At 48.4% G+C, this 24,058-nt stretch overlaps 2 protein-coding genes across 2 annotated transcripts in view; one reads left to right on the top strand and one right to left on the bottom strand.

The window, feature by feature from the left end:
- Positions 1 to 24,058, bottom strand: part of LOC134984531 (retinitis pigmentosa 1-like 1 protein) — a 197,596-nt gene that overhangs the window by 61,384 nt on the left and 112,154 nt on the right. The window contains exon 2 of the mRNA XM_063950097.1: positions 747 to 825. Within this exon, the coding sequence (XP_063806167.1) occupies positions 747 to 780 (34 nt within the window). The 5' untranslated portion in view covers positions 781 to 825. The remainder of the gene's footprint in view (positions 1 to 746; positions 826 to 24,058) is intronic.
- Positions 1 to 24,058, top strand: part of LOC134984529 (zinc finger protein 271-like) — a 55,791-nt gene that overhangs the window by 13,274 nt on the left and 18,459 nt on the right. The gene's annotated exons all lie outside the window — the stretch shown is intronic.

Genomic DNA, 24,058 nt, shown 5'->3' with positions numbered 1-24,058 from the left:
TTCTTCTCCTTCTATATCTTCTGCCTTTACATCAGTCACATACGTCTCTTCTTCTCCCTCTATATCTTCTGCCTTTATATCAGTCACATACGTCTCTTCTTCTCCCAATGTATCTTCTGCCTTTATATCAGTCACATAGGTCTCTTCTTCTCCCTCTATATCTTCTGCCTTTATATCAGTCACATACGTCTCTTCTTCTCCCTCTGTATCTTCTACCTTTATATCAGTCACATACGTCTCTTCTTCTCCATCTATATATTCTGCCTTTATATCAGTCACATACGTCTCTTCTTCTTCCTCTATATCTTCTGCCTTTATATCAGTCACATACGTCTCTTCTTCTCCCTCTGTATCTTCTGCCTTTATATCAGTCAGACAGTCATCCTAAATAGCCCACAAAACAATATACATTAATAATGCCTGATTTCAGATAGTGTAATATCAGTGTATAAAACACACAGCTTCTCTACACATTATATAGTGACAGTCACTTTGGTATATGGGCGACACCCTAAATTCCACCTACCTGATCCTCCTGTGGGATCCTGTGATTCTCCTCTGTACAATCCTGGGAATACAGAGGACGGGGACATCTCTCTGGGGTACCTCTGTTACTGGGTCCATCTGTAAGAGACACACAGTGACTGAGTACAGTGTATATATGTGATTATCAGGTGATGTGTGTGTATATGGGGGGTCCCACATACCTGCTCTCCCCTGTACAATACATGACAGTCTCCTCTTACTCAGTGATGTGAGGGGCCGGTGATTCTCCATCATCACGTCCTTGTACAGACCCCTGTGTTCCTCTATATACTCCACCTCCTGCATGGAGACATAGACAGTGACATCATGACACCTTATAGGAACCTGACACACAGTGATACAGTCATCACCCAGACACATCCCCTGGTGTTACTGTATAATGTCCCATTCCCAGCCGTCACCTCTCCAGTCATCACTCAGACATATCCCCTTGTGTTACTGTATAATGCCCCATTCCCAGCCGTCACCTCTCCAGTCATCACTAAGACATATCCCCTTGTGTCACTGTATACATATATAAGCCAACCATGGCACTCTAAATCAACAAGACACCTACAAAAACTGTCACGTAAAGTAGAACGTCAGTGGCGTAAATCTCAGAATCCAAGTGACTTCCTCATATATAAGACCACCTACCACTCCTATCATCAGGCCCTGGACACTGCCAAACAAACATATTTCCAATCTCTTCTCATGCCACCAACCCCAAGCGACTTTTTAATACATATAAATCACTTCTTTACCCTCCCTCACCTCCGCCACTAGCTACTATCACTGCACAAGAACTTGCCTCCTACTTCAAGTATAAGAGTGATAAAATCCAAGATGAAATGGTACGCTCTAACTCAGCCAGTGACCTGCTCAATTCCCTACCTGAACCCTCTGGCACTTTCTCTTCATTTGATCCCACAAGTGAAGATGAAGTATCAACACTCTTTCCATCCTCCTATTACACTACCTCTCCTCTTGATCCTATACCCTCACAGGTCAGTAAAACTTTGTCTCCTGTGCTTATCCCAACCTTAACTAAAATCTGTAATTTCTCTCTCTACTGGTATCTTTCCTTCTCTGTTTAAGCATGCAGTGATTACTCCCATTCTAAACAAACACAACTCTGACCCAAACACACTCTCTAACTACCGTCCCATTTCTCAGCTACCAGGTCCCTTCAAGCTACTTGAGAGACTTGCCTACACTCGCCTCACACACTTTCTTAACTCCCACAACTTATTGGACCCACTTCAGTCAGGCTTTCATGCCCAACACTCCACAGAGATGGCACTGACCAAAGTAGTGAATGATCTAGTCACTGCTAGATCTAAAGGCCATTACACACTACTCATTCTTCTAGATCTCTCTGCTGCTTATGACACTGTTGACCACTCTCTTCTCATACAAACACTACAATCTCTGTTATGATTCCAGCACTCCTGACCAGAGGAGATCTTATGACAAGGACCAGAGCGCTGGAATGGAATGCATGTAACGGGAGCAGGAAAGACTAGTTGCCCCTGGCGCCCTAACTCTATTGTCTCACCCGTGCTATCGGAAATCCCCTGCGAGACTATGGTTTCTTGAGCCCCTGGCAGCCACGTTTGAAGGGCGGATTATGTCTGCCCAACTCCGGTGCCACCCGGTCTTAGTGAGAGACAAAGGGAAATCCGAGGCAGGATGATAACAAGAGGACCTCTGACTGACAACAGGCCAGGGGCAACAAGCTAACTAACAAAACCTGAAGTATGTGCAGGGAAATGGACAACCAAAATCCACTTGTCCAATACTCCTACCCAGCACCGCTGGATACCAGAGTGGACCTGTGGAAGCGGAACCCTCCGCGAAATGCTCCAAAACACAAATAATAAATAATAAAGCGGTCAAGCCGCAACACACGGCAAAGCCGCGACTCACGAACACCACTGGATGTTATACGGTGATTAGTCAGGACTCCAGGAATAAGATGACAACTTCCGAGTTCAGGACTTCCGAATACTGGGATGACCGGATACAGCAAGACTGGAAACAGACTCTCAGCAAACAGAGACAGCATGCAGGAAGCTATTACCGGCGTCTGTGAGAAGTCCTGAGAGTGCATATGAAGAGGAGTCCTCCAATCAGGTGCTGACAGGGCTAATTACCTACATGCCGTGCAGCTGCCTTGCTGCATGGCCAGGAAACAGGTGTAGGTTCATTAAACCCTGGACCCAGCAACGGGGAACGCGGTCCGTCAGTAGCCTCCCCGTTGCTAGGATCCGTGCGGCTCAGTGTGCCCGGCGTCCAGCGTTGCCAGGGAGCCAGCGGCTGTCCGCATACGGCGTCCCTGGTTGCTAGGCGCCGGGCCGCACCGACGAGTGGACCACGGCGCCTAACAGTACCCTCCCCCTTGAGGAGGGGTCAAGGAACCCCTAAAGCCAGGTTTCCAAGGAAATTCCCGAAAAAATGCCCTCTTGAGCCTTGGGGCATGAAGATCCTTATCCAGGACCCAGGACCTTTCCTCTGGACCATAACCTCTCCAGTGAACCAGAAAATAAAGCCGGCCCCTGGACAACTTGGAATCGAGAACCTTCTCCACCAGGAACTCCTGTTGTCCCTGTACGTCCACTGGAGATCTTCCCTGAGAGATCTTCCGAGGAAATTTACTGGAAGAAATGTATGGCTTCAACAGGGAGCAATGAAACGTATTACCAATCCGAAGAGATTTTGGTAAATGTAACCGGAAAGCAACTGGGTTAACTTTTTTAATGATATGAAATGGTCCAATAAATTTGGGTCCCAACCTAGCTGAAGATTGTCGAAGTCTAATGTTACGAGTCGACAACCATACTCTATCTCCCACCTTAAAATTGCAAGGACGTCGGAGCCAGTCAGATATTTTTTCCTCTCAAAAGGCCGCTTTTCTTAGAGCAAGGTGCACTTTTTTCCAAATGGCTCTGAGATGGGAGGTTAAGGTTAGCGAGGAAACTGAGGAATGTTGAAAAAAAGAATTAGCTCTGGGGTGAAAACCAAAAACTGAAAAGAATGGAGACACGTTGGTGGAGGAATGACAAGAATTATTGTAAGCAAACTCCGCCAATGGAAGAAACTCGGACCAATCATTCTGGAGTTTGGCAGAGTACAAACGCAAATACTGTTTCAATGATTGGTTAACTCGCTCGGTTTGCCCGTTGGACTGTGGGTGATAACCAGATGTTAATGACAATCTCATCTTTAATGAAGCACAAAAACACTTCCAGAATTGTGCAATGAATTGTGGACCCCGATCAGAAACAATATCAGTGGGCAACCCATGAAGTCTGAAAACATGGCGGAGAAACAAAACTGCCAATCCTTGGACAGATGGCAGTCGGGGAAGGGCAATGAAATGAGCCATCTTGCTAAAACGGTCCACTACCACCCAAATAACTCTGCATCCAGCTGAAAGGGGAAGGTCTACCACAAAATCCATGGAAATATGAGACCATGGCCTGAGAGGGACATTTAAGGGCATAAGTTGCCCGATAGGCAAGGAACGGGGAACCTTATGCTGTGCACAAACCTGACATGAAAAAACAAACTCCTTAACGTCTTTAGAAAGACCAGGCCACCATACTGAGCGGGAGACTAACTCCAATGTCTTAGAGATCCCTGGATGCCCGGAAACTTTGTTATCATGGAACTCAGTCAAAACAGTAGCTCTCAAGAACTCAGGGACGTAAAGACGACCAGCAGGAGTATTTCCAGGAGCTTGGTGTTGCAGCTGTTTTAACTGGGTAAATAAATCTTGTGTGAGGCCTGCCCAAATGACTGAAGATGGAAGTATGGGAGTAACAGGACTGTTATCATGAACCGGAAGAAAACTGCGTGACAGAGCATCTGCCTTGGTATTCTTGGAACCTGGCCTGAAAGTAATAATAAATTTGAAACGAGTAAAGAACAAAGCCCAACGAGCCTGCCGGGCATTCAGCCGCTTAGCTGATTCGATGTATTGCAGATTCTTATGGTCAGTCAATACTGAAATAGTATGTGTTGCTCCCTCCAGCCAATGCCTCCACTCCTCGAAAGCCCATTTTATTGCCAGTAATTCCCGGTTACCAACGTCATAGTTGGATTCAGCGGAGGAGAATTTCCTGGACATAAAGGCACAAGGATGTAGTTCCAGAGACTCCGGATCCTTCTGAGATAGTATAGCCCCTACTCCAACCTCCGAGGCATCGACCTCCACAACGAAGGGCAATCCTGGATTGGGATGTCTGAGGACTGGAGCCGAGACAAAAGCTTGTTTCAAGGCCCGAAAGGACAACTCCGCTTCACGCGACCAGTTGGTAGGATCCGCTCCTTTCTTTGTCAGGGCCACAATGGGAGCAACCAGGTCGGAAAAAGAATGAATGAACCTCCTGTAATAATTCGCAAACCCTAAAAAGCGCTGAATTGCTTTTAAATTGGTGGGTTGCGCCCAACTAAGGATGGCCTGGAGCTTCTTTGGTTCCATGAAAAATCCCCGAGGGGAAATAATGTACCCTAAAAAAGATACCTCCGTGACATGAAACTCACATTTTTCCAGTTTGGCATATAGATGATTCTCACGTAACTTTTGAAGAACCTGACGCACCTGGGTAACATGTTGTTCAATAGAGTCAGAATAAATCAGGATGTCGTCTAAGTAAACGACCACGAATTTCCCTAGGAAGTCACGGAGCACATCGTTAATGAGGTCCTGGAAAACTGCTGGAGCGTTAGACAAGCCGAACGGCATCACTAGGTACTCGTAGTGACCCGACTGAGTACTGAAGGCTGTCTTCCATTCATCTCCGGACCTGATTCGGATGAGGTTATACGCTCCTCTTAGGTCAATTTTGGAAAAAATCACAGCCGAACGCAGCTGATCAAAGAGGACGGAAATCAGCGGCAGAGGATAAGTATTTTTAACTGAGATTTTATTTAGGGCTCTATAGTCAATGCAAGGTCTAAGCGAGCCATCCTTTTTCTCCACAAAGAAGAAGCCTGCACTTAAAGGAGATTTAGATGGCCTAATAAATCCTTTCCCTAGGCTCTCTTTAACATAGTCATTCATGGCCGCAGATTCTGGCCCGGATAAAGCATATAACCTTCCCTTTGGCAATGCGGCACCAGGAGTTAGCTCAATGGCGCAATCATAAGGCCGATGGGGAGGCAGAATGTCTGCATTGCCCTTGGAGAACACATCAGCAAACTCCTGGTACTCCACGGGAATGAGTTCAGGAATGGCAGCAGCTATTCTGACTGGAAACGAAATACATTCCTTATCACAGAAGGTACCCCATTGAGAAATCTCCCCTGACCGCCAATCAATGGTGGGATTGTGAAAGGCCAGCCAAGGGTGACCCAGAACCACTGGAACTGCTGGGCAATGGGTAATGAAGAACTCGATTTTTTCAGAATGAAGAGCTCCTACCGTACGTAGTACAGCGGGTGTACAGAGGGAAATAACCCCATTGGACAGTGGACTCCCATCTAAGCCATGCATGGTGACACACCTACCCAAAGATAACTGAGGAATGCCTAAGGCCTTAGCCCAAGTTAAATCCATAAAGTTTCCTGCGGCTCCACTGTCGACAAAAGCCAATACCGAGGAACTGTGGCTGCCAAAGGAAACCTTAGCTGGGACTAAAAGGGAGTTATTCGAGGAGATAAGCTGCAGACCTAGGTGAACCCCCTCACAATTCACCTGGTCAAGGCGTTTCCCGACTTATTCGGACAATTACGAGCAAAATGTCCCTTACCCCCACAGTACAAACAAAGACCAGAGTTTTGCCTTCTGGCTCTCTCTTCAGGAGACAACCGGGAGAGACCCATCTGCATGGGCTCCTCTAGGTCCTCAGGAATGGAATATACACATGGAGATGACCTGACCGATGCTCCTTTTTCAGCCTTCCGCTCTCTGAGACGACGATCAATCTTAATAGAAAGCTCCATGAGTTTATCGAGAGTCTCAGGAGCGGGATACTGGAGGAGACTGTCTTTAATAGATTCTGATAAGCCGAGGCGAAACTGACTGCGCAGGGCTGGGTCATTCCAGCCACAGTCGTTTGACCACCGGCGAAACTCCGTACAATAAACCTCTGCAGGATTCCTAACCTGTCTGAGAGCGCGCAATTGACCTTCAGCGGATGCCTCTCTATCAGGGTCATCATATAATAGTCCTAAAGACCCAAAAAAAGCGTCTCCTGACAATAACACCGGATCATCTGCTTTTAAACCAAATGCCCAAGTCTGGGGATCCCCCTGGAGCAAAGAAATAATAATCCCGACCCGCTGAGATTCAGTACCCGAGGAGATCGGTCTTAAACGAAAATAAAGTTTACAGGATTCTTTAAAATTAAAAAACTCTTTTCTATCACCAGAAAAACGGTCAGGCAAATGCATTTTTGGTTCAGGAACTACCCTCGGGGAAGTTCGTAAAAGATCTTCCTGCGACTTCACCCGAAGGGAAAGATCCTGAACCATCTGAGTAAGTTCTTGAATCTGACTGACTAAGAGCTGACCAGGATTTGGTTCTAACCCTGTTGGATTCATGAGGCCGACAATTTCTTACAAAAACTGAATAAGAAAAAATTAAACTCCGTTTCATTTTAAGTTTTGGTATGGCCGGTAATAATGTTATGATTCCAGCACTCCTGACCAGAGGAGATCTTATGACAAGGACCAGAGCGCTGGAATGGAATGCATGTAACGGGAGCAGGAAAGACTAGTTGCCCCTGGCGCCCTAACTCTATTGTCTCACCCGTGCTATCGGAAATCCCCTGCGAGACTATGGTTTCTTGAGCCCCTGGCAGCCACGTTTGAAGGGCGGATTATGTCTGCCCAACTCCGGTGCCACCCGTCTTAGTGAGAGACAAAGGGAAATCCGAGGCAGGATGATAACAAGAGGACCTCTGACTGACAACAGGCCAGGGGCAACAAGCTAACTAACAAAACCTGAAGTATGTGCGGAAACCCGCCAGGGAAAAGGACAACCAAAATCCACTTGTCCAATACTCCTACCCAGCACCGCTGGATACCAGAGTGGACCTGTGGAAGCGGAACCCTCCGCGAAATGCTCCAAAACACAAATAATAAATAATAAAGCGGTCAAGCCGCAACACACGGCGAAGCCACGACTCACGAACACCACTGGATGTTATACGGTGATTAGTCAGGACTCCAGGAATAAGATGACAACTTCCGAGTTCAGGACTTCCGAATACTGGGATGACCGGATACAGCAAGACTGGAACAGACTCTCAGCAAACAGAAACAGCATGCAGGAAGCTATTACCGGCGTCTGTGAGAAGTCCTGAGAGTGCATATGAAGAGGAGTCCTCCAATCAGGTGCTGACAGGGCTAATTACCTACATGCCGTGCAGCTGCCTTGCTGCACGGCCAGGAAACAGGTGTAGGTTCATTAAACCCTGGACCCAGCAACGGGGAACGCGGTCCGTCAGTGGCGTCCCCGTTGCTAGGGTCCGTGCGGCTCAGTGCGCCCGGCGTCCAGCGTTGCCAGGGAGCCGGCGGCTGTCCGCGTACGGCGTCCCTGGTTGCTAGGCGCCGGGCCGCACCGACGAGCGGACCCCGGCGCCTAACAATCTCTAGGTCTTCAGGACACGGCCCTCTCCTGGTTCTCATCCTACCTATCTAATCGCTCTTTCAGTGTTCACTTCTCTGATTCTATCTCTTCTTCTCTACCTCTATCAGTTGGAGTACTGCAAGGCTCAGTCTTGGGTCCTCTGCTGTTCTCAATCTATACCTCATTTCATCGCTGGGTGATCATATCAAATAACCCATTAAGAACCTAGCAATCTGGTGGACCATTATGCAACAGGTAGCATCTATCCTTGTGTATCAATGCCTATTTTCTCATAGATTGTAAGTTTGCGAGCAGGGCCTTCCTACCTCTATGTCTGTCTGTTTTTACCCTGTTTCGTTCTATTACTGCTGTTCTAATTGTAACGCGCAACAGAATATGCTGCGCTATATAAGAAACTGCTAATAAATAATAAATACAACACAGGCCGCTCCCCCTGTATACTATGACAGCACAGAAAGATACCCCTGTATATTATGACAACACATGCCGCTCCCCCTGTATACTATGACAGCACAGGAAGCTACCCCTGTATATTATGACAACACAGGCCACTGACCCTGTATATTATGACAACACAGGCCGCTCCCCCTGTATACCATGACAGCACAGGAAGCTACCCCTGTATATTATGACAACACAGGCCGCTGCCCCTGTATATTATGACAACACAGGCCGCTGCCCCTGTATATTATGACAACACAGGCCACGCCTTCTGTATAGAAAGAAAATACATTCCGCTCACCCTATATAATAATAGTAACAAGACACCACAGGTCCCTCCACTTGTATATTATGACAACACAGGCCACTCCCCCTGTATACTATGACAGTACAGGATGCTACCCCTGTAATATGACAACACAGGCCACTCCTGTATAGAAAGACAATACATGTCGCTCACCCTATATAATAAAAGTAACAAGACACCACAGGCCACTTCCCCTGTATAAAAGGGCAACACAGGCTGCTCCCCCTGTATAGTAGGATGTTATAATCCACTACCCCTGTATAGGAGGATGCCCCAGTTCGCTCCCCCTGTACAGTAGGACAACACATGCCACTCCCCTGTATTTTAATACAGCTCCTCTGAATATTAATACAACATATGCCGCTCCACCTGTATAGTACAATGCCACAGGACACAACACCTGTAATGTCCCGTTTATAGAATTACAACAACGGCGGGGTCTGCGCCACCTGTATCACGGTAACGGCGGGGTGTGCGCCCTCTGTATTACGGTAAAGGCGGGGACTGCGCCACCTGTATAACGGTAATGGCGGGGACTGCGCCATCTGTATTACGGTAACGGTGGGGTCTGCGCCACCTGTATTACGGTAACAACGGGGTCTGCATCCCCTGTATTACGGTAATGGTGGGGTCTGCGCCACCTGTATTACGGTAACGGCGGAGTCTTGCGCCACCTGTATTACGGTAATGGTGGGGTCTGCGCCTCCTGTATTACGGTAACGGCGGGGTCTGCACCTCCTGTATTACGGTAACGGCGGGGTCTGCGCCACCTGTGTTACAGTAATAGGACACTAGAGTGTCAGCCACCTGTACAGGGATAATGCAGCACCAGAGGCTGCTCCAGCTGCACTATAACAAGGCACCAGAGGCTGCTCCCCCTGTAGTACAGAACCTGACACCAGAGCTGCTCAGCCTATAGAATAATAATAATAATAATAATATCATTACCTGCTGCCAGACACAGCAATGGCTGCTCTCTGCTCCTGCTGCCTTGTGGGAATGATAGAAGGAAGGCGGAGCTCAGACCAGGGGAAAATGGCCGCCGCTCCTGACGTCACTACACGGCCAGGGAACCTATTGCTGCTGCCAGACTGGTCTACAAGAAAATGGCCGCCGGCCTCCTGCACCGATGACATGTATAGTAATAATCGTTACAGAGGGCGGGGCTGTAGGCGGGGTGAAGGAGGGGAGGGGCCAGCAACCAGTAAGCGGCCTGTGCCAATCATACCCTACTTCCTGTCTGTGCGGTCCACCTTACTTCCGTACTGTGCGTTCCACATACAGGAAGTGAGTTTTCATCGACTGCTGCAGCCTCGCAGTGTCCGTGGAGATCAGGTAATGGCGTCTAACTATACAGGGGGAGCAGCCTGTGGTGTCCTGTTATTATTATTATTATACAGGGGGAGCAGCCTGTGGTGTCCTGTTATTATTATTATACAGGGGGAGCAGCCTGTGGTGTCCTGTCATTATTATTAATATACAGAGGGAGCAGTCTGTGGTTTCCTGTTGTTATTATTATACAGAGGGAGCGGCCTGTGGTGTCCTGTTGCAATTTGTGTTATACAGGGGGAGCAGGTTTTTGTGTACGGTTATTATTGTACAGGGACAGCGGCTTGTGGTGTCCAGGTATTATTATTAGACATTGGGAGTGTTGGTGATGTCTTACAATACAGGAGGAATGGCCTGAGGTGTCCTGCTTTTAAAGACATCTGTTATTATTTTTATACTGGGGTGCAGCCTTTAGTGTCGTTATTATTATTAATTTTATTATATGTAATTTTGGGGATTGAAAATATTGCTCAGTATGAAGCAAATGTATATCACACACCTGGGAGTGTACAGAGACATGATTGGGGAGGTGAGGGGAACTGGGAGTGTCACAGTGACATCACTTATATCTATAGTAATAATACAGGGACATGACTGGGGAGGTGAGGAGGATCTGGGAATGTCACAGTGACATCACATATCTATAGTAATAATACAGGGACATGACTGGGGAGGTAAGGGGATCTGGGAGAGTCACAGTGACATTACTTATATCTATAGTAATAATACAGGGACATGACTGGTGAGGGAAACTGAGAGTGTCACAGAGACATCACTTATATCTATAGTAATAATACAGGGACATGACTGGTGAGGTGAGGGGATCTGGGAGTGTCACAGTGACATCACATATCTATAGTAATGTAACCCCTTTTTTACCTGGGGGTACAGTGTATATGTGCAATGTGCCTCCACCCAAGCTATTCAGAGCCCAATACTCTAATCGCTTAGGAAATAAACTACCCCTGTAGTGGTCGCCTATAACATTAGTATGTGATGTAACCAGATAGGACTATGCACATTTACCTATCGTACCTTTCCTTTGTGATTTCAGGCTCTTCCACAGATAAGGAGACAGTTCCACCCGTAAGTATACTGGTTTTAATATGTAAGAAGTTATAGGCCACCTTATACAGTTATATCATATAATACTCAAACCATGAAACGTTCTAATAATATACCCCACCGATACATAATAATATACCCCACCTATACATAATAATATATCCCACCTATACATAATAATATACCCCACCTATACATAATAATATACCCCACCTATACATAATAATATACCCCACCTATACATAAGGTAATGCATGCAATACAAAGAATACGATTCCACAAGAAAGTTGTGGGGCTGCGTTTGAAAAACCACCCGGGTTCTCTTACTATAATCGTGCACGGTTGGGGCCCTTTCGTGTCTGTGTATAAGAAGTACTCTTGGTTATATGGGTATCCACTTGTAGCAATTGTCCTCACGATTGTTGAGCAATCCCTACTTCACGGCAATGAATAGCATGGTTTCCATGGAAGATCTAATTGTAGCGCTCCTAGACAACCTGAAACAGGAAGGTAGTACGTGGAGCTCTCCACCCTGGAATCCCTGACACCCGTGGTCTACTCGTTACATATAGTGGGGTGATGATCTGTGTTACCTGTCCCAGTATAAGCATAGCCCCACTGTAGATCCGTTGGGGTGGCTCCAGAACATACAGAAGTCCCGGTTATTGGCACCTGTCTCTGATAGGTGAGGGGTGCTTAGTCTCCCTAGTGTACCATTTCCAAATTTAGGTGACCCTGCTCCCTCTCCGAGCTGCTTTCATCATTATACACCACCGCACTCTTTATGACTGCTATCCTGCTGGTCATTATCTAATGCAGTGGTTCTTAAACTCGGTCCACAGGACCCCACACAGTGCATGTTTTGCAGGTAACCCAGCAGGTGCACAGGTGTATTAATTACTCACTGACACATTTTAAAAGGTCCACAGGTGGAGCTAATTATTTCACTTGTGATTCTGTGAGGAGACCTGCAAAACATGCACTGTGTGGGGTCCTGTGGACCGAGTTTGAGAACCTGTGCTCTAATGGATATGGAGTCTCTAGAGGTGATATTTGTACTTCTCAGATCCACCGATGCTGCTGCTCCCTGTGCTACTGTGCTGGGGGCTGGTACTTTAATAGTTAAAGGATGATAGGGGAGAATGCAGATTAGCAGGATTTATATGGGGGCATCCTGCACTTACAATGATAGTGTGCCCGGTCTGGCCCTCCCCCGACTCCGCCTCCACCAACAACCGGGCTCTTCCCGCGGGTTGGATGGGATGAGGGACTCAGCTCTGCTTGGGGGGGGAAACTGTCTGCTACTGCTGGACTCCTGGTAGCTGCTGCCCGCACTGCGGTCTCCTCCCATGTACTAGCCTGCCCTGCCAGCGCTCCGCCTGCCAGCACTCTCCGTGACATCCAGCCTCCGGGACGTCCCTGCTCTGCGTCCACCAGGGGAAATTAACACAGCGCTTCTCACCCGCAGCGGGAGACATCCAATTCCTTTCCCCCACAGGGGCTCTCTCACTCGCAGGGAACCGCCTTCCTGTAATCTCCCTTGTCTCAGCCGCCAGCCTTTTTCTCTCCCCTTAGTCACCCCACCAACAAAACCGCCGCTACACGCGCCCAGCCACCTCTCTCAGCACACGGGACCTCTGGAAGCTTCTCCATGATCTCCCCCGCACACTGCACGCTTCCCAGAGTCCCCTCACCTTCAGCAGGCACAGAATAATAACATGCATAAACACTATACATTATTGGATCACTAGAAAGATCCAAGTTATTATCACATATATGGTATACATCAGTTGGCAGCATCTCTATTACATTATAGATTTACACATTCATTAATTGATTTGCCCCCTCATAGGGTACTCACTAGAGTACTACAGTAATAATACAGGGACATGACTGGGGAGGTGAGGGGATCTGGAAGTGTCACAATAACGTCACTTATATCTATAGTAATAATACAGGGACATGACTGGGGTCTGAGGAGACTTGGGAGTACAGTAACACCAGGGGATGTGTCTGGGTGATGACTGGAGAGGTGACTGCTGGGAATGGGACATTATACAGTAACACCAGGTGACGTGTCTTGGTGATGACTGGAGAGGTGACTGCTGGGAATGGGACATTATACAGTAACACCAGGGGATGTGTCTGGGTGATGACTGGAGAGGTGACTGCTGGGAATGGGACATTGGCCCTCATTCCGAGTTGATCGGTCGCAAGGCGAATTTAGCAGAGTTACACACGCTAAGCCTACGCCTACTGGGAGTGTATCTTAGCTTCTTAAAATTGCGACCGATGTATTCGCAATATTGCGATTACAAACTACTTAGCAGTTTCTGAGTAACTTCAACCTTACTCTGCCTGTGCGATCAGTTCAGTGCTTGTCGTTCCTGGTTTGACGTCATAAACACACCCAGCGTTCGCCCAGTCACTCCCCCGTTTCTCCGGCCACTCCTGCGTTTTTTCCGGAAACGGTAGCGTTTTCATCCACACGCCCATAAAACGCCGTGTTTCCGCCCAGTAACACCCATTTCCTGTCAATCACACTACGATCGCCGGAGCGAAGAAAAAGCCGTGAGTAAAAATCCTTTCTGCATAGCAAAATTACTTGGCGCAGTCGCAGTGCGAACATTGCGCATGCGTACTAAGCGGATTTTCATTGCGATGCGATGAAAAAGAACGAGCGAACGACTCGGAATGAGGGCCATTATACAGTAACACTGGGGGATGTGTCTGGGTGATGACTGGAGAGGTGACTGCTGGGAATGGGGCATTATACAGTAACACCAGGGGATGTGTCTGGGTGATGACTGGAGAGGTGACTGCTGGGAATGGGTCATTATACAGTAACACCAGGGGACGTATCTGGGTGATGACTGGAGAGGTGACTGCTGGGAATGGGACATTATACAGTAACACCAGGGGATGTGTCTGGGTGATGACTGGAGAGGTGACTGCTGGGAATGGGACATTATACAGTAACACCAGGGGATGTGTCTGGGTGGTGACTGGAGAGGTGACTGCTGGGAATGGGACATTATACAGTAACACCACGGGATGTGTCTGGGTGATGACTGGAGAGGTGACTGCTGGGAATGGGACATTATACAGTAACACCAGGGGATGTGTCTGGGTGATGACTGGAGAGGTGACTGCTGGAAATGGGACATTATACAGTAACACCAGGGGATGTGTCTGGGTGGTGACTGGAGAGGTGACTGCTGGGAACGGGGCATTATACAGTAACACCAGGGCATGTGTCTGGGTGATGACTGGAGAGGTGACTGCTGGGAATGGGGCATTATACAGTACCACCAGGGGATGTGTCTGGGTGATGACTGGAGAGGTGACTGCTGGGAATGGGACATTATACAGTAACACCAGGGGATGTGTCTGGGTGATGACTGGAGAGGTGACTGCCAGTAACACCAGGGGATGTGTCTGGGTGATGACTGGAGAGGTGACTGCTGGGAATGGGACATTATACAGTAACACCACGGGATGTGTCTGGGTGATGACTGGAGAGGTGACTGCTGGGAATGGGACATTATACAGTAACACCAGGGGATGTGTCTGGGTGATGACTGGAGAGGTGACTGCTGGGAATGGGACATTATACAGTAACACCAGGGGATGTGTCTGGGTGATGACTGGAGAGGTGACGGCTGGGAATGGGGCATTATACAGTAACACCGGGGGATGTGTCTGGGTGATGACTGGAGAGGTGACTGCTGGGAATGGGGCATTATACAGTAACACCAGGGGATGTGTCTGGGTGATGACTGGAGAGGTGACTGGGTGATGACTGGAGAGGTGACTGCTGGGAATTGGACATTATACAGTAACACCAGGGGACGTGTCTGGGTGATGACTGGAGAGGTGACTGCTGGGAATGGGACATTATACAGTAACACCAGGGGATGTGTCTGGGTGATGACTGGAGAGGTGACTGCTGGGAATGGGACATTATACAGTAACACCAGGGGATGTGTCTGGGTGATGAATGTATCACTGTGTGTGTCAGGTTACTATAAGGTGTCAGGATGTCACTGTCTATGTCTCCATGCAGGAGGGGGAGTATAAAGAGGAACACAGGGGTCTGTACAAGGACGTGATGATGGAGAATCACCGGCCCCTCACATCACTGGGTAAGAGGAGACTGTCATGTATTGTACAGGGGAAAGCAGGTATGGGGGCCCGCTATATAGACACATCATCTGATAATCACATATATATACTGTACTCAGTCACTGTGTGTCTCCTACAGATGGGCCCAGTAACAGAGATACCCCAGAGAGATGTCCCCGTCCTCTGTATTCCCAGGATTGTACAGAGGAGAATCACAGGATCACACAGGAGGATCAGGTAGGTGGGATTTAGGGTCTGCCCAATATACCAAAGTGACTGTCACTATATGATCTGTAGAGAAGCTGTGTGTGTCTTATACACTGATATTATACTGTTTCACCTCAATTTAATCAAACAGAATGCAAATGCCATTGTATTTTTTGGGTTACTTAGGTAGAACGTCTTTCTCGTATAAAGGCAGAAGATAAAAGGAGAGAAGAAGAGACGTATGTGACTGATATAAAGGCAGAAGATATAGAGGGAGAAGAAGAGACGTATGTGACTGATATAAAGGCAGAAGATAAAAGGAGAGAAGAAGAGACGTATGTGACTGATATAAAGGCAGAAGATATAGAGGGAGAAGAAGAGACGAATGTGACTGATATGAAGGCAGAAGATATAGAGGGAGAAGAAGAGACGTATGTGACTGATATAAAGGCAGAAGATATAGAGGGAGAAGAAGAGACGTATGTGACTGATATAAAGGCAGAAGATCTAGAGGGAGAAGAAGAGACGTATGTGACTGATATGAAGGCAGAAGATACAGAGGGAGAAGAAGAGACGTATGTGAGGGGTGATCAGCAGTGTAAAGAGGAGGAGATCCCTACAGATATCAGCACAGGTGAGTAATAAACACTTATTACAGAAAAGAATCACATATTCTCCTTGCTCAGTCACTACAACAATCTCTTATCCTACACCCTCCTCTGTCAGTACAGACTAATGAGGGATATGTATTTGCCCAGTAGGGGAGTCAGGACCCATCAGCCCCTATTATACTTTTGCTCTCCCCCTCACATCATGTCACTGTGTGTTACCAGCCCAGAGATCTGACCAGTCTCCTCCACACACTCTCTGGTGTATCTCATACATCAGGAGCCATCAGCCCCTATTATACTCCTGCTCTCCCCCTCACATCATGTCACTGTGTTACCAGCCCAGAGATCTGACCAGTCTCCTCCCCACACTCTCTGGTGTATCTCATACATCAGGAGCCATCAGCCCCCTATTATACTCCTGCTCTCCCCTCACATCATGTCACTGTGTGTTACCAGCCCAGAGATCTGACCAGTCTCCTCCCCACACTCTCTGGTGTATCTCATACATCAGGAGCCATCAGCCCCTATTATACTCCTGCTCTCCCCCTCACATCATGTCACTGTGTGTTACCAGCCCAGAGATCTGACCAGTCTCCTCCCCACACTCTCTGGTGTATTTCATACATCAGGAGCCATCAGCCCCTATTATACTCCTGCTCTCCCCCTCACATCATATCACTGTGTGTTACCAGCCCAGAGATCTGACCAGTCTCCTCCCCACACTCTCTGGTGTATCTCATACATCAGGAGACATCAGCCCCTATTATATTCCTGCTCTCCCCTCACATCATGTCACTGTGTTACCAGCCCAGAGATCTGACCAGTCTCCTCCCCACACTCTCTGGTGTATCTCATACATCAGGAGCCATCAGCCCCTATTATACTCCTGCTCTCCCCCTCACATCATGTCACTGTGTTACCAGCCCAGAGATCTGACCAGTTTCCTCCTCACACTCTCTGGTGTATCTCATACATGAGGAGACATCAGCACCTATTATACTCCTGCTCTCCCCTCACATCATGTCACTGTGTGTTACCAGCCCAGAGATCTGACCAGTCTCCTCCCCACACTCTCTGGCGTATCTCATACATCAGGAGCCATCAGCCCCTATTATACTCCTGCTCTCCCCCTCACATCATGTCACTGTGTGTTACCAGCCCAGAGATCTGACCAGTCTCCTCCCCACACTCTCTGGTGTATCTCATACATCAGTAGCCATCAGCCCCTATTATACTCCTGCTCCCCCCCTCACATCATGTCACTGTGTGTTACAAGCCCAGTTGGTTACTGGTCTCTTCAGGCGTCATAAAAACCATGGTGGCGGAAATGTCATCCCAGCTCGCTGGTAATAATCAAAAGACACAACAACTAAACTCTTGCCCATTTTGGCTTCCAGGGGGAATTTCTCACAGGAATCCAGGCCTTGTACTCGAGCCCTTCCGCCAGAGTATCTGTAAATGGAGTGCAGTCGGACCCTCTAGTTATCTCCAATGGTACCAGACAGGGCTGCCCACTCTCGCCTCTGATCTTTGCCTTTGTTATAGAGCCATTAGCAGCCCGCATTCGAGCCTCGCCCGACATCGGTGGGCTGAGGGTGGGGGGTTCTACTTACAAAATATCTCTGTTTGCAGACGATGTCCTCCTATCGCTTTCCTCGCCACACACCTCTTTGCCGAACCTTTTTGACCTCCTCTTTGAATATGGCCAAGTCTCGGGGTACAAAGTTAACTGGTCCAAAACGGAAGCTTTCCCCTTCCACATCCACCCTCCCCGATTATCCCACATGCAAAGCAACTTTAAATTCACCTGGTGCGCTTCTAAAATTCGTTATCTGGGGATCTTTATTACACGCCGCTACGGAGACTTATATAAGGAAAACTTTTCGCCACTGCTCAGAAACCTTAAAGCCGACCTCCATAAATGGCAATCACTAATTATCTCCTGGCTGGGTCGCATTGTAGCTCTGAAAATGAACATTGTCCCCCGCCTGCTTTATCTGTTTCAGACACTACCAGTGAAGGTTCCGGACTCTGTCTTAGCACAAGTCCACTCATGGTTGCTCCGCTTTGTGTGGAGAAACAAGGTGCCTAGGATAGGCTTCTCAACTCTGCGCAAACCAGTGCAGGAAGGAGGTAGAGGCTTTCCAGATATCCGTCTATACTATTTGGCCTCCCATCTCAGCCAGGCGGTGACCTGGTTTGCCCCTACACAGGCTTTACGCTGGCTTCAGCTGGAGACGGCGCTTAGCCACATCCCATCTTTGTCATCCTTACTCCTATCCCCTTTTAGAACTAGATCTCCCCACCTACAACTGCACCCGGTGCTAGATTTCACCTGTCAGATCTGGGACTACTGCACACGACGCTTTCACTTACTGTCATCTCCCTCGGCGCTTACCCCCTTATGGGACAACCCTTCTTTCGCACCAGGTCAGTCACTGACCCGCTCGCGTCCATGGGTGGAACGGAACATCCGCTTTGCCCTGGACGTGCTCTCCGAGGGAACTTGTGCTCCTCTATCGGATATCATGACGAAATTTGACTTCCCGGAGGCGAACCCTTTCACCTATTTCCAGCTGAGACACTTTGTCTCATCTTTATCAAACTCGTCCCCGTTCCAACCTCTCACCACGCTGGAGTCCTACTGTTATCACAAACCACTCGAACGTGGAATCATCTCTCTGCTGTATTCCCTTCTCCAGACTCGGGACCAGAAGACGACCCCGGCCTTCGTTCTCCAGTGGGAACGGGATCTAGGTCCGGTGCCTGATGGCTATGATTGGTCGGATATCTTCACTGCGGTCGCGAAGTCCTCTATCTCAACCCTGGTAAAGGAAAACGCATATAAAATCTTATACAGGTGGTATCTTGTCCCCTCAAGACTCCACAAAATGTTTCCCTCCTCATCACCCATGTGCTGGAGAGAATGCGGGGAACATGGCTCTTTCCTCCACATATGGTGGACGTGCCCTAAAATCACAATATTCTGGGACGCAGTCGCACGCCTGTTGAGTGCAGTACTCCAGACTCAGGTACAAAAAGACCCTTGGTCCTTCCTGCTAGGCCTCCCCATTACTTACGCGCCCCCAAACTCCGGTAAACTACTGACACAGATCCTAAACGCGGCTAGGTGCTCAATTGCCCTTCAATGGAAACAGAGGGAGCCCCCCCCTATTAAACAGGTCATCAACAAAGTATGGTATCTCGCAAGCATGGAAAAAATCACTGCATACCTCCATAATAGATCTTTCCAGTTTCTCCTGAATTGGAAACTATGGTTCGACTCACAGGCTCCCGCAAGTGGATTACGATCCCCCGGGAGCTCGATGGCTCTCCTGCTCTGAATTCGGTGATCTCCTACCCTGACGAGTAGTTACAAGCTTGCCCTTAAATTTGACCTTTTCGTGTCCCTCAGGTAGCACTTTCCCTTTTTATACTAACGCCCTATACGAGGTCAGCGGATCAAGGAGGCGCACTGGCGGCCCCCCCCAACCCTGGGTCTCTCCTCCCCCCCCCCCCCTTATTCTATTCCCATCCCGTCTTGTCCCGTTCCCCTTTCTCTCTCTTCATGCTCTCTCTTTCTCTCTTTAGACTTCTTCTTTCTAATGCCATAGTTAAGTGTGTAACTTCCGGTTCCCATCCGACCGTAGGGTCTCTATTCACCCAGAGGTATAATCCATAACTGTTTCTCGTTTTAACAAATGTATGATTAATGGTTCATATGTTATCTTATTCTTCTTATTTACCTCCTCTCTTTCTTATCGCAAGCTGGGAACCGCATAATCTTTGTTCCAAGGTTATATCTCTGTTTTTGGTTGTATATTGTTACACGACAACAGCTCACCCCACGTGTGGTGGGGAGCTGTGGTGATATTTATAACCTAAAAATTAAAATAAACAATAAAAAAAAAAGACACAACAACTGCAGCAGGCTGTAGCAGACCTAAAGTCCCTTTGGAAGACGCTGCAGTACAGCATTCATTTCTCTTACGTCCTAGAGGATGCTGGGTTTCCATTTAGTACCATGGGGTATAGACGGGTCCACTAGGAGCCAAGGCCACTTTAAGAAATTAATAGTGTGGGCTGGCTCCTCCCTCTATGCCCCTCCTACCAGACTCAGTTTAGAAAATGTGCCCGGAGGAGCTGGTCACAGATAGGAGAGCTCCTGAGGAGTTTTTCTGTTTATTATTTTGCAGGTAGGCTGGGTGTCACCAGCATGACTGCTTCGTGGCACTTAGGCGGGAGAACGGCCCAACTTCCTGAAGAGTTAATGGTCCCGTTACTCCGCTGACCGGACACTGAGCTCCTGAGGGTCCTACTCGCAATCCCCACGGCGAGCGTACAGACCCGCAGCATGCTGACACCCCTAACAGAGCCAGAAGTAAGAAGAGTGGTGAGTATAATGCTGGCGTCCCAGCTAGTGGTTCACCAGCGCAGATGGCGGCACATGGGTAGGAGCGCAGCGCTGCAAGGCTGTGGCTCCAGGCTTTCAGTACACACTGAGGTGTGATCGCGCTGCGGGGCGAGCTGATAGTCACATTACCCAGGACACTGGCAGATACAGCCTTACAGGGGTCTTACCCATCGTGTAAGCATAAAAAGTACCTCAGGCCAGTATAAAATGCGGGAAGACCGTGCGCCATTAAGGGGGCGGAGCCTTTACTATGAGCAGATCCAGCAGCTCACCAGCGCCATTTTCTCTCTGCAGCTCACACAGAAAACGCTGCCCCTCCATATCAACTCCAGACTACCTCAGAGGTACCAGGAGGTTATAGAGGGGAGGGGGGGGCAGCAGTTATATCCTTACTAATACCCTACTAAGGGTATTTAGTCTGTGCCTGGGTGAGTTATTTGTTAGCTGAAGGGGCGCTGTGTGGCTGGTGTCCTCATTCCTCTGTGACTCTCTAAAGGGCTCTGTGTGGAATTGTGCTTACTGCATATTCTCGTGTGTGTGTGTGTGTGTGTGTGTGTGTGTGTGTGTGTACCTCACATTACAATGTCCAAGGAGTGTGTTTCCTGCACAGCAGAATGTTTTTCCTCCCCAGGGGGATCCCTACAGTGTACTCAGGACAGTACACATTCTCAGGCTACTGGGTCTGAACCGCCTTGGCTGGACTCCATAAGGGGGATGATTACTAATATTTCTAATAAACTCTCCCATACTGAGAAGGAGACGCAGTATTTGAGAAAGTCTATAGAGAACCTGATGAATAAAGAGTCAGCTCCCACACCTGCGCCTCTAACACCTCCCATTTATCCACAGAAGCGTACACTGGCCCAGATATTGCAGGCTGACACTGATGACGATGCCTCAGATACAGGTGACGGTGAGGTGGATCTGGGGGGAAGGGGGGCGGCTCTCGCTCTAGGGGTGCAGGCTCTGACAGAGGCCATTAGGAAAGTATTGCAGATCTCAGAAAAAGTAACAGTAGAAGAGGAAGAATCTTATTTTAATGTGAAAAAGAATTCCTCAGTTACTTTCTCTTTTTGCAGAAACTTGGGTAAATCCAGAGAAAAAGTTTAAAATCCCTAAAAGATTGCTCACCTCATTTCCTTTCCCTCAGGATGATAGGAAGAAATGGGAAAATCCACCGATAGTGGACGTCTCTGTGTCTAGATTGTCACGTAAAATTAATTACCTGTCCCAGGCGCAGCCTCCTTAAAGGATACGCGGAATTGAGACCACACTCAAATCTCTGTACACAGCTGCTGGGGTGGCAAAATGGTCAGGTAACCTAATTGATGATTTAGGTTCTCTGCATAGGAGTGATATTACTCTTGCATCACATTCAGGACTCTGCAAATGTTATGGTGAAGGCCATGAAGGAAATTGGCCTGCTCAACGCGTGTGTCAGTGTCCGCACGCAGAGGCTTATGGCTACGCTAATAGACTGCGGATTCCAGGAGAAGCGTGGAGAGCCTGCCCTTCACAGGTGAGGCCTTGTTCGGAGATGAACTGGATACCTGGATATTCAAGGCGACTGCGGGTAGGTCGACACATCTTCTTTCCGCAGCAACCCCAGCTAGAAAATCATATTCTGCCCCTACGTTGCAGTCCTTTCGGGCAGCAAAATTTAAAAACATATCCAAAGGTTCCCCCACTGCCTTTAGAGGTGGTCGAGGAAAATCCAGAAAACCTGCAACTACAGGTTCTCAAGAACAGAGCTCAGGTTCTGCTTCCTGAAAGTCTTCAGCATGACGGTGGACCACACTGCCTGAAGAACAGGCAGGTGGGAGAACGTTTAAAGGATTTCAGTCATATCTGGGCAACATCATGCTTAAATCCCTAGGTCAAAGATCTTATTGCCCATGGATACAGACTGAAGTTTCAAGAACTCCCACCTCACAGAATTTTTCAAATCAGGATTACCAGCTTCTCGGGAAGCAAGTACAATCCTGCAACAGGCAATTCAAAAGTTGGTTCAGACACAGGTCATTGTCCCAGTTCCACCTCAGCTATAGAACAAGGGTTATTTCTCTTACGTCCTAGAGGATGCTGGGGACTCCGTAAGGACCATAGGGTTTAGACGGGCTCCGCAGGCGATAGGGGACCTAAAAGAACTTTGACTATGGGTGTGCACTGGCTCCTCCCTCTATGCCCCTCCTCCAGACCTCAGTTAGATTCTGTGCCCAGAGGAGAAAGGGTACAATGCAGAGAGCTCTCCAGAGTTTTCTGTTTTGAAGAATTTTGTTAGGTTTTTTATTTTCAGGGAGTCCTGTTGGCAACAGGCTCCCTGCATCGTGGGACTGAGGAGGGAGAAGCAGGGCTGGCTTTACGGTTGGGCTCTGTTTCTTAGGCTACTGGACACCATTAACTCCAGAGGGAGTCGGAACACAGGTCTCACCTGGGGTTCGTCCCGGAGCCGCGCCCCCGTCCTCACAGATGCCGAAGATAGAAGCCGGGTGAGTATGAGAAGGCAGAAGACATCGGGCGGCAGAAGACATCAGATCTTCATGAGGTAAGACATTGCTTCCAGTACACACACACAAGCAGGCACTGAAGGGTGCAGAGCGCAGGGAGGGGGGCGCCCTGGGCAGCAAGTTTCCTCATTTTTTGGCAATATAAAGCAGGATTAGGCTGTGGGACAGTAAATTCTAAAATCCCCCGCCATTTTTTATATAGAATTACTGGGACCGAAGCCCGCCGTCGGGTGGGCGGGGCTTGATCCTCAGCACTAACCAGCGCCATTTTCTCCACAGAAACTGCATGAGATACGCTGGCTCCCTGATCTCTCCCCTTCTGAACTTCACAGGCTGGAAAAGAGAGGAGGGGGCACTTTGGCGACGCAGTGAGTGGGAATTAAGGTTATATATATAAAAAGCGCTATCTGGTCATATATATTCCAGTGTTTTTTAGCGCTGGGTGTGTGCTGGCATACTCTCTCTCTGTCTCTCCTAAGGGCCTGGTTGGGGTTTTGTCCCCTTATAGGTTAATCCCTGTGTGTGGGGGGTGTCGGTACGTGTGTGTCGACATGTCTGAGGCAGAAGACTTCTCCAAGGAGGAGGTGGAGCAAATGAGTGGTGTGTCCCTGTCGGTTGTGCTGACTCAGAAATGGATGGACATGTGGCATATGTTGAATGCAAGTGTGGCATCTTTACATAAAAGGCTTGATAAGGCTGAATTAGGGGGGACATCGGGGTCAATCCTCGGATTGGACCGACTCACAGGGCCCGTCGGGGTCTCAAAAGCGTCCCTTAACACAAGACACTACTACCGACACGGATTCTGATTCCAGTGTTGACTATGACGAAGTAAAATTGCACCCTAGGGTGACTAAAACCATTCAGTGTATGATTGTGGCAATAAGGGATGTCTTGCATATTGAGTATGAACCTTCGGTCCCCGAC

The sequence above is a fragment of the Pseudophryne corroboree genome, assembly GCF_028390025.1.
Source record: "Pseudophryne corroboree isolate aPseCor3 chromosome 3 unlocalized genomic scaffold, aPseCor3.hap2 SUPER_3_unloc_6, whole genome shotgun sequence".
In the NCBI taxonomy this organism is placed as follows: Eukaryota; Metazoa; Chordata; class Amphibia; order Anura; family Myobatrachidae; genus Pseudophryne; species Pseudophryne corroboree.
This window is presented reverse-complemented; position numbering and strand designations above follow the sequence as displayed.